This window comes from Schistocerca americana, chromosome 2, assembly GCF_021461395.2.
Source record: "Schistocerca americana isolate TAMUIC-IGC-003095 chromosome 2, iqSchAmer2.1, whole genome shotgun sequence".
In the NCBI taxonomy this organism is placed as follows: Eukaryota; Metazoa; Arthropoda; class Insecta; order Orthoptera; family Acrididae; genus Schistocerca; species Schistocerca americana.
The window spans coordinates 268397243-268408948 of NC_060120.1; the positions used below are offsets into that span (position 1 = coordinate 268397243).

The following is an 11706-nucleotide window of genomic DNA, read 5'->3' on the forward strand; positions in this document are numbered from 1 at the left end:
TGGCCGATTGAGGATTCTCCGGAATCCTATGCCACTATCTTCTCGGTATTATCGTGCAATGATGCTTCTTCATCTACACATACACGAATATTTTGCAAGCCGCTGTACACTGAATTGAAGAGAGTACATCGTACCGGTATTACGAACTTCATGCCCTCTTCCATTCGCGCATTTCGCGAGGAAAGAGCGACTGTCTTTACACATCCGTCGCCACCTAATCTCTGGTACCATTTTCTCGTGAGTCATACGTGAGCTACAAGTTCATGGTAGCGTAATGGTCACAAAGTCATCTTCCTATATGGATTCACTATATTTAAACAATAGGTTAACTGGGAACCGCATTCATCCAATTTGAGTTCCCCGAGCATATCAGATATAACTTCGTATCAGCTAAACCGAACTGTTACGATCCTAGTACCGCTTCTCTGAAGTCGTTCGGTGTGTGTAGTTCGTCGAAATCTAAATACCCGGGACATTAATAGAACCGGTAACAGTAGCATCTTCTGTTGGATTACTTTTACAAAAATAAATGTGGTGTTCTATTCGCCTTCCCTAGTAATGCTTCCAAAAATATTACTTAAGTTCTTACAGGATGTGACATGGTCAAAATGTTCGCCACTAATCTTGTAATCAGATACGTTCTGATCTTTCTGCAAGTACTTACGACGATCTTTTCCTGCGCACAATTGCATCAATAGTAAACAATCTTATACTAGTCTTGGCCATTACGTAATACTGTGGTTGTGTCCTTCAACTGAAATACTCACCTAACCCTTTACTTTACTCCAACCCTCTTCCCTGAGCTTCTTCATCACGAGACAACTACTGCAACCTACATTCATCTAAACCTGCTTACTGTATTCTTCACTTGCTTTCATCTACAATTTTATCCCCTGCCTTTCTCCCCCCTCCTCCCCCACACACATGCACACAATTTTTACCACACTGACGACTCCATCGTGCCTCAGCCTGTGTCCTATCACCCGACTCCCTTTTTCTGTCAAAATGTTCAATAAATTCCTTTTTCCCCAGTTCACTGCAGTACCTCCTCACTATATACTGCCCCCCCCCCCCCCAACACACCGCAATATAATATGCAGGATTCTTCTGTAGCACCACATTCCAAAGTCCTCTGTTTAGTTCTTGTATGAACTTTTTATCGTCGACGTTTCACTTCCGTTTTGGGCTACATTCCAGGCAAATATCATCCAAAACACACTTAAATTTTTCTGCTACTGAATAGAGGGAAGTCTTTGCTTCACGTTGCTACCCAAAATCTCGAAATATTTACATCAAATTTTTATACGTTGCTCTAATAAACTTTCGAACGGGCATAGGTTATGTATTTCTGTAGTCGACACGGTGCGGGTTTTCTGTTACATCCGACGGCGAAAAAAAATAATGCTGTACTGTTAAAATGTGTGGCTTAGTTTTTTCTAGTTTTGAATAATGAGGGAAAATGTATATACATGATTTATGTACACAGCAATGTGTGATTCTGTTTTATTCCTCTCAGTCGGTATTAACAGATAACTGCAAAGCTGCGTTTATGGCTTACTGGCTTCTGATTAGAATACTAGTATGGAATCTGAATCGTCCGAAACTTTGTAGTCCTATCCGCTCCCACATTAAAGGCAAGCGAAATAATTAGTTTGCAGCTACTATCCTGACAGATGCAGCACTTCTAAACGTCTCTCTCACACCCTGTATAACAATAATCCCAATCGATTAACCCATTCATTTTTAGAGACTTCACTGCCCAATTAATGATTCCTTTGCAACACCAATTAACAAGCTTCAAAGTCAAAGAGAAGAGGAGGTGGACAGAGAAGAGATAGGAAATGCACGTAGAGAGGGGGAAAGGAAGAAATGGTCAGAGACGGAGGAGAGCAGGAGATGGACAGAGAAATGACAAGGAGGAGAATGGCAAAGATAGGAGGGAGTAGGTGATAGGCAGAAAAAGGGGAGGAGGAGGAGGAGATGGATAAATAGAGCGGGAAGAGGAGTGAACAAACAGAGGGGGATGAGGAGACAGACAGAAAGGTACATACAAGTCACATAATAATTTAGCTACTAAGAAGCATTGCCAGGTGCTCTAGCTTTATATGTTTAAAAATTCTTCTTTGTCAGAATTGCTTTTCCTGCTGTACCAGTCCAAATTTTACATCTTCTCTCATTCCACCACCATCAGTTATTTTGCTGCCAAAATAGTAAATCTCATCTACTACTTTTAGTGTCTCATTTCCAATCTAATTCCTTTAGCACCACCTGATCAATTCTACTGTATTCCATTGTTACAATTGTTGATGTTTCTTATATATTAACTTTTTTCAAGCCACTCTCAATTCTATTCAACTGTTTATTTAAGTCCTGTGCTGTCTCCGACTTAAACACAACGTCGTCGCAAAGTTAACATTTTTATTTGTTCTCCCTGAACTTTAATCCCTTGCGTGCTCTATGTAAGGAATAAATAACACTGGGGATAGGCTACAAATCTTTCTCACTCCCATCACAACGATTGCTTCACTTTCTACCCTCCAGTACTGCTAACAGCCATCTGGTTTTTGGGGGAATTTTATGTAACCTTTGGCTCCCTATATCTTACCGTTTTTAATTTCAAAATTTCAAAGAGTGTATTCCAGTCAATATTGTCAAAGGCTCCCTCTGAGTCGACTAGTGCTATAATAAGTTTGCCTTTTCTCAAGTGCCTTTCCTTAATAGCCTTTTCTTAACCTATCTTCTATCAAGTCAAGATCGGTAAGAAAGTATTATATTGGATGACTGGTTTCGATAGAGCTATGCTGTCATCATTGGGTATTAGGCTTTAAAATTTCTACAACATTGCGTTCATCAGTGTTGCCAGTCGCTTCCAGACCTGTGACTGGATTGAGTACTTCCTAGCAAATAGAATATAATAAATATTTTACGATATGAAAATTACTTTTTCCATAACACATTAGATAGTTAGAAATTTTGATAATTCTTTTAATTACGTATTTATTCAGTGTCGTTTATGAAATTATATTATTTTATTAAAGAAATATAAAAAAAGGTTACTTTTAAACTACAACAATTAGTACACTTAAAGAAAATAAGCATAAATAAAATAAAAACACCTTCCAATTTCTACATTAAGTAACGAAAAATAGTGGGGTGCCTATTAAGTGGTTACTTTAACACGGTAAATAACCCAAATAAAATCACCCCATTAAATACAGTATAAGATTAATTAATTAAATCCATTAATCTAACAACTTTACTATAGTCATAATCTGCTCATTCGGAGGTGTATTGTTACGTTAAAGGCTTAACACAGAAAGGCAAGTGGTACTGTTAGAAATTATTTACTTAAGAACTTCCAAACCTATATGAAACATTTCCTCGCAGACACCCCTGACAAAATGGTGGAAGGAAAAAAAATACGTATATCGCTTTCTATATCTTCACTGTTCATGCAGTAAAATATCAGCATCAAGAATTACATTTTAGTTTATTGGTTATTTCTTACTAACTCTATTAGAAACGTACTTTGCAGACAATATCCACATAGACAACTGAATATACCTGCAAATTTTCATCACTGTACAACACATAGTTAATGAACTATGACATCATAAACATTGAGATGCGTGTGAAACTGGCATTTATTTAATATGGAGCGCAAATCGCCGAGAATATATCCAGTGTTTAAAAATGAAACATTTAGAGAATTCCAACAGACTTTAAGCATAATTTGATGCCTTTTCTAAAGTATGTAAAATATTGGGCACATGAACTCCTTGGTAAAGCAATCGGACGTTTTCAAACTGATGTACACTGGAAGTCAAAGAAACTGGTACACGTGCATAATATCGTGTAGGGCGCCAGCGAGCAAGCAGAAGTGCTACAACACGACGTGGCACATACTAGACTAATACATGAAGTAGTGCTAGAGGGAACTGACACAATGAATTCAGCAGAGCTGTCCGTAAATTCGTAAGAGTACGAGGGGTCAGAGATCCCTTCTGAACATACGTTGTAAGGCATCCCAGATATTCTCAATAATATTCATGTTTGGGGAGTTTGGTGGCTAGCGAAAAACTAAGGAGAGTGTTCCTGGAGCAACTCTGTTGCAATTACAGACGTACAGTGTGTCGAATTGTTCTGCTGGATTTGCCCAAGTCCGTCGGAATACACAATGTACATGAATGGACGCAGTTAATCAGACAGCAAAAAAAAATGGTTCAAATGGCTCTGAGCACTATGGGACTTAACTGCTGTGGTCATCAGTCCGCTAGAACTTAGAACTACTTAAACCTAACTAACCTAAGGACATCACACACATCCATGCCCGAGGCAGGATTCGAGGAGGAGGAGGAGATTAGTGTTTAACGTCCCGTCGACAACGAGGTCATTAGAGACGGAGCGCAAGCTCGGGTGAGGGAAGGATGGGGAAGGAAATCGGCCGTGCCCTTTCAAAGGAACCATCCCGGCATTTGCCTGAAGCGGTTTTAGGGAAATCACGGAAAACCTAAATCAGGATGGCCGGAGACGGGATTGAACCGTCGTCCTCCCGAATGCGAGTCCAGTGTGCTAACCACTGCGCCACCTCGCTCGGTGCAGGATTCGAACCTGCGACCGTAGCGCTCACGCGGTTCCAGACTGTAGCGCTTAGAACCGCACGGCCACTCTGGCCGGCTCAGACAGCATGTTTACGTACGTGTCACCTGTCAGAGCCGTATCTAGACGTATCAGGGTTCCCATATCACTCACGCACCACACCAATACAGAGCCTCTACCATGCTGACATGCAGGATCCATGGATTCATTAGATTGTCTCCATACCCGCACAAGTGCATCTGCTCGATAGAACTTGAAACAAGACTTTTCTGATCAAACAACATATTTCCAGTCATAAAATGTTCCATGTCTGTGTTGGCGGGCCCAGGCGAGGCGTACAGCTTCGTGTCGTGCAGTCATCAAGGATACACGAGTGGGCCTTGAATGGTTCGCGCGCTGACACTAGTTGATGGCTCAGCACTGAAATCTGCAGCAGTTTACGGAACTGTTGCACTTCTTTCACGTTGAACGATGCTCTTCAGTCATCATTGGTCCCGTTGTTGCAGGATCTTTTTTCAGCCGCAGCGATGTCGGAGATTTGATGTTTTACCGGATCCCTGATATTCATAGTACACTCGTGACATTGCCGTATGGGAAAGTCCCCACTTCATCGCTACCTCGGAGATGCTGTGTCCCATCGCTCGTGCGCCAGTAACCGATCTACCAACGGCGCCAGACATTTGTTTTCTTGCCGACTGCAGCGCCGTGTTAAGCCTGTTCACATATCTGTGTATTTGAATATGCATGCCTATACCAGTTTCTTTGGCGCTTCAGTGAACAAGAGATTTCGATTCTTTAAAGAACGGATGATAAATGTTCTACATTCGGCACGTTGGGTGGGAACCTAAGGTATCTAGGAAGTTAGCAGTGAGCGCTCATTTATAGAGAGGTGCAGAGGAACATGGACAGTGTGATGTTTCGGAACCTGTTATCCTGTTGGGGAGAGGCCAACGCGTTCTAGTACTCTGTGCAAACGCCTCCGTGAATTTCTGTTGGCAGAAACTCTGCGCCTGTACCCACCGATGGCTTACCTGATGCGGCAGTGTACTGAGCCGTACCAGGTGCCAGGCAGCGATCTGCGCCTGCGGGTAGGGGACATTGTGTACGTGCCGCTGCTGTCGCTGCACCGCGACCCGCGCCTCTTCCCTGAGCCGCTGCGCTTCAACCCGGAGCGCTTCAGCGGCGGCCACGCCCACCCAGCCTACCTGCCGTTTGGCGACGGGCCACGAATCTGTCTCGGTGAGTATTCGCAACTAACGTGAGCCACACCCAGAGTCCCACCAATTCCGACGATAGTTCTCGAGCAAGTCGGAGGCCATTCGTAAACGGATTCGATATAGCTGTCCTAAATTACTCCATCGTGACAACTCATTGAAAATCAGTTAATTACTTAAATTTAGGTTTCTACTTTGGTCTAGGCATAATATTATGAAATACAGTGATTGGACAGAAATATGAAACTGCCTCAACAATTGTGTGTTTGAACATAAACGCAGATACTATCCAAGCTTGCAAGTTGCGCTGTTGAAATGAGTCATTATCAACATCTACGCAATATCGTCAAGACGTTTCAAGTGTCAGCTGTTGTCAGAACTGTATTCTGTAGGATATCAAATTAAACACGTTCAGTCGTCGAGTTTCCAAACTTGTTTTACTTGGCTACCAGTTTCGGCAATTTACTACGCCATCTTCAAGACCCTCACATACGTGAAGGAAGATTCCACCTCGATTCTGATTAAAACAGGTCCAGCAGTACAGGTATAAGTAGATTTCTGCTTGCCATAGCGATCATTCCCACCATCTACTATTACCAGTATTACTGGCCTCTGTTTTGATCAGAATCTTGGTGGAATCTTCCAGCACGTAAGTCACAGTCTTGAAGATGGCGTAGTAAAGCGCCGAAACTGATAGCCAAATAAAAGCTGCTCAAAGGGCGCCTGAAAGGTGTTTGGTTCTACAACCTATATCGAACAGCCGAGTCCCGCAACCATCTCTGAAAAGATGGACAATCAGAGTGTTCTGTGTAGTTTTTGGTGCATTACACTGGAGCTAAATGAATTCGTACGTGGGCAAATTTTTTGGGTTCGTATGTTGGATGCTTCCATAACCATCTGATCTATGTTTCAAGAGGCACAGTATTGAAGATTTATACCGTATACAGGGGAAGCAGAAAACCATCATACGAAATGATTCAAGTGTGCTTTGAATGATCGTGACAGACGCTCAGTGAAGAGGATTTTGACGAAAAATAAGGAGCTGACGGTTGCAAAAGTATTTGCAGAACTCAACATCCCACTCCCAGACTCTTTCAGCAGCAAAACAATACGAAGTGATCTCCATAAAATATTCGACTGTGGAACAATGGATGGAAGTCATTTGGTCGGATGAGTCTTGTTTCATACAGTTCCCTACTTCTGGCCAATTTACGTCCAGAGAGTGATACACGTTGGGTGTTCGGTGTTGATTTGGGCAACTATATTGTATTATCCCATGTGTCCATGGGTGTTCTGCAAAGTCGCATTACCGCCATTCCAAATTTTCTCCCCAAAACGCGATGCTGTCCTTCTAGAAGAAAGGACTGTGTTCAAACAGCACACATCGTCCAAAACTGGTTTGGCGAGAACGAGGATAAATTGTAACGTCGTCCTTGGCCACTGTAATTATCAAATCTCAATATTAATTATCCCTAGTGGATACCCTCATATGACGGGAGTTCGGAACTCGTAATGCACCCAGGATCGTTGCCAAATACGACCATTTTGGTCGTCCTGGTGATGCTGTATGTGGATGAATAATGTTGTATGGGCGTAATGACGTTCTGATCTTTGAACGCTGGTTACCGTTATTGTCACGCAGTATTGCTTCCCCATGTGCATCTTTTCAGGTGGGTACTCGGCTCTGATTTTATTTTGGTGGTTGACAAAGCGCGATGGCATCAAACAGTGCAGGTGGAAGAACTGTTGGAACGAAAATATATTCAGCAAATGGACTGGCCTTACCTTTCCCCTGGTGTCAGTATCATTCAGCATGAGAGGGATGCGGTGGGAAGACGTACTGCAGTACGATCACGTGCACCAACGACACCCAGCAGTTGTCAACTGCGCTGGTGTAGGAATGGAACGTCGTATCACAACTCCCTCCCGAATTTGTGGCCAACAAGCAAGCACGTTGCAAAGCATGCACTGCCATCCCCGACAGTCACACACCTAATTACTGTCTTTTGTAATGTCCATGGGATCACAATGAGTCGCGATGACGTCAGTGCAGCTACTATCTTTGACTGAAGGTGTAATTTCTGTTCATCTCATCGCAGATGTCTTTCAGTTAGCCTCTGTATGTTCTATGTGCAATACACGTTTCATCGAGCTATGTCACTTCGCAGCGAGACATCATGAGCAAGTTACTTTCGTCCCTAATTTTTGTACATCAATGTAAGACTCTTCAGACATATTGCGAATGTCAACACATATTTGCTGAAGACACGTGCTTGTTTATCGCAGACCGCCTTAGCCTGTGTTTGGTGTTGTCCTGCAGGTCAGAAGTTCGGCCTGGTGGAGGTGAAGGCCTGTCTGGTGGCGCTGCTGTCGCGCTTCGAGTTCCGCCGCTGCTCGCGCTCTCTGGACAGCCCTGTGCCGCTGGAGCCTCGCAAGATCATCCTGGCCGCTGCCAGCGGCCTCTACGTGCGGGTCACCCCCAGGGCCTGGCTGCCTGTCAGCTAGCCACCTGAAGACGCGCTCTGCGCCGAAACGTCGAAGCGGAAGCTCTGTCGGGCAAGGTGTACTCTTAAGGCAGCAGCCTGAAGTCATCCCAGGGATGGGCAGTGGACTGTACGTTCTGATTGCTCTCTTATCTAGTCACCAGATGATGAGCGGCGTTGTAAGAACGTCACAACTGGGAACTCCACCACTGTCGCACTAGGAGTAAGACACCCACCACGTTAGCGCCGCACATCTAATCATTTGAGGATGCTCAGGGTATCATGCAACGTTACACTACGAACTCCAGTTCTGTTCTGCAGTCTCCAGACAGCACATTTCCACTGCAGGTGTGCAGACAGGTAATACTTACCAGTCACTTCCAGGGCCGGACTGCGTGTCATCTAATCTGGAGACGTGCTACATTACATAAACGTCACTCTGGAAGCTGCAACAGAATCCTTCTTCTCCAAGCTCAGTGATAACTTGAGTCGTTTACCGTCATCTTAGCTTTTGGCAGCAGGCTGCATGGGAGGCGTCGTTTCGAGGGTCTAGTTACCTCTGCCAGAAACAGAGCATCATCGAAATGTCACTGCTGGAATTCCTATATGAGACACTTTTCTCGCAGCTCTATGATATCAAGGGTATCTTCCTTTGAGCAGCAACATAAACTTCCAGGTCACTTCCGAAACCTTGCTGCTTCTTGTCTCAAGATGTGCACTATTGCACGAACGCCACAAGGGGTAATGTATCACACTTGCATATTCGACAGTCGCGTACCGAGTCACGTAAGAGAAGAAGACAGTATGTTTGAGTCACTTCCCACGAATTCGTGCCTCAAATCTAACCACTTGAGGTCAATGAGATGTGTTGAAACATCGCACTTCTAGCTTCTATCCACTCACGCAGTTCCTTTCAATCTGCGCAAAATAATTCAGGTGGCAACAAGTAGGCTGTACATTCAGGTCCTTCACAGGGCCTGGTGGCCTTTCATTTTATCATGAAAATTCACAGCACTGCAGAAAGGTCCTATTGGCAGGTCCAACATTGTCACACGCTTTTTCTTTTGTGGTGTGCCCCTGGTGATTGTCATATTCATTTGACGGCAGCCAGCAAACATCCATTTCGTGTCTGCCGGGGGAATGGGTGTTTTTGTTGTCCTCGTCATTTCATCATCATTATCATTATCATTATCATCATCATCATTCGTGATAGTGGCTAAAATGGAATGTGCTAAAACGGGGACTTTCTATGGTCGCCCCACAAATCGAACATCATCATCATCACCCTGTTCGTCGCTACCTTATACACAGTTATCAGAAGATATACGGTGTTGCAGAAATGTCACAGTCTGGACCTCCATCATAGTAGTACATAATACTGAGGACAATCGTCGTAGCGGCCAGCAGGCAGCACATACGAGCCATTACGAACATTTACTCACCTGAAGATGAGAATGTACGATGAAACGTCGCCGTGGGAGATAGAGCGGTCTGCTGGTTACACTGGTCCACTAGATCAGAGTAGTATTGTAACCTTCCCGTACAAAAATAATAAAAATGATAATTTTTTGTTAATACATTAATATCTTAACTCATGAAAACTGATAAATTTTGATGCAAGCTGCTCTACGCCATGGCTCTGCCAAAACAATCTGAATAAACTGAAAAATTCTTACCTCATGATGGTGTCTAAAAATCTGCTCGTAAATGGCACAGCTTAGTGCAAGGCTGGCCTATCTACTGATAATGGACAACATTTGTCTTAGATCTGAACTATTAGAAAAACTGACTTTGCTTATTGACATAGCTGCACAGCTGGTCGTCTGATTACTAAAGAACACATGACTATAATCTGAGTAAATTTTTGAAATATTTAAATTTAAATAAATGACTTGATCGGGACTGGTAAAAACTATATTCTGAAAATCCTTTACATTGTTGACAAACATCTGCAATCCATTATATGAAAAATTGAATATTACAAATCTGGGTCAACTGGTGCTGACGAATCACAGAAAAGATTGAAATAAATTCATATTAACATCTCAGGCAAGTGACTTAAGAATGCGCATGACAATAGATATAATAAAATTTACATTACAATACATGGCTATGAACTGCGCTGTACCAGCGACAAACTACAACTGCACTGTAGCCGCGAGCGACTGCAACTGCCGAGATTGCTCTAGGCTGCGGCTCTATTGCAGCAAAGATATTTTCTCTCGCAGGCAGCGCGAGAGCAATACATCGAAATTACATTTCCCCCAGCAGGGTGGTGAATCCCTTACAGTATCATGATAGTAGCGGCAAGTGGGCCGCACATGGTCACTCATAGAGGAATCTGGAGATACTGCACTGCATTGCAGAAACTTCTAAATGGAACCCCCGGGAGAATCGCGTGCTGTTCCAGAAGCTTCATGCCACCAGAGTCGCTCAAGAAAGGTGCCTCTCTGTAGTGTGCACGTCGTCACTCCTTGGGGCAGTGTACGTCTCACCTAGTAGAGATTTCTAGTCTTCTGGCAGCGCCACGCCACTGATTCTGACAGCAGCTGCAATCAGTGTGAGGCTACGATATTTGCAGTCACCTGAAGACTTGCAGCGAAACAACAACGTTGCAGTGCGAGTTCCAGCAAAATTATGCTCTTCTGGCGGTATCACCCGGCTGGAAGCGCTTCGTGACGTCCCTAGCAATAGCCGGCAGGCACTGGCTTTGTGTAACACCCAGAGCAGTGCAGTTACCAAACCACGCAGCGGAAGATGCTTGGTGTTGCAGAGACGTCGCAATGGAGTTCATCATCTGTTCTCTTTATGGAGACACCTGAGAGGCGAATACAGTTCATCGAGTAAGCTATTATATACGTCGCTTAGCTCAGTGATTTGTGTAATTAGGACAGCACTCAATAAACTGAGGAATGTGACATGCCCCATGAACTAAGGCGCTTAATAACCACGAACACATGGAAAAGCCAGAATTAAGAAGATGTACAATTTTTTATGCACTACCTTAGAAAGACTTTGCTTGGAATTAACTGGGGTTTTATTTCTGCCACTTTGTCTTAGTTCTGAGCCCTGTCTATTTAGGACAGAGTTAATTTTACTGAAGAATGTGATATATTTGTTTTTTACAAAACTGTCAGCAGTGCAGATGTAATAATTAGAAATAAGGAACAAAATAAAAGATTTTCTATGACGAGGCTACAATTATTTTAATTCCCTCGAGCAACCACCTGTGTGCATATACAGAAAGTAAATAGTATACAGAGAGTACAAACGAACAAAATTCCATATCTGCATAATGACAAAGCTTGAGATGCAAATGCAGAACATGCTAATGTGGGAGTCGATTTTCTGTATTACATGCAAACTGTCACTCTATTCCTAGGAGAATTTGAAAATTTGTCAGCCCATGA

The 11706-nt window shown here is 43.3% G+C and overlaps 1 protein-coding gene across 2 annotated transcripts in view; it reads left to right on the forward strand.

The window, feature by feature from the left end:
- LOC124595512 (probable cytochrome P450 6a13) overlaps positions 1 to 11492 on the forward strand; it is a 56977-nt gene extending 45485 nt beyond the window's left edge. For both annotated transcript variants that reach the window (XM_047134275.1, XM_047134276.1), the window contains exons 5-6: positions 5599 to 5838; positions 8134 to 11492. In XM_047134275.1, coding sequence (XP_046990231.1) covers positions 5599 to 5838; positions 8134 to 8318 — 425 coding nt within the window. In that variant the 3' untranslated portion in view covers positions 8319 to 11492. The remainder of the gene's footprint in view (positions 1 to 5598; positions 5839 to 8133) is intronic.
- Positions 11493 to 11706: the final 214 nt, after the last annotated feature.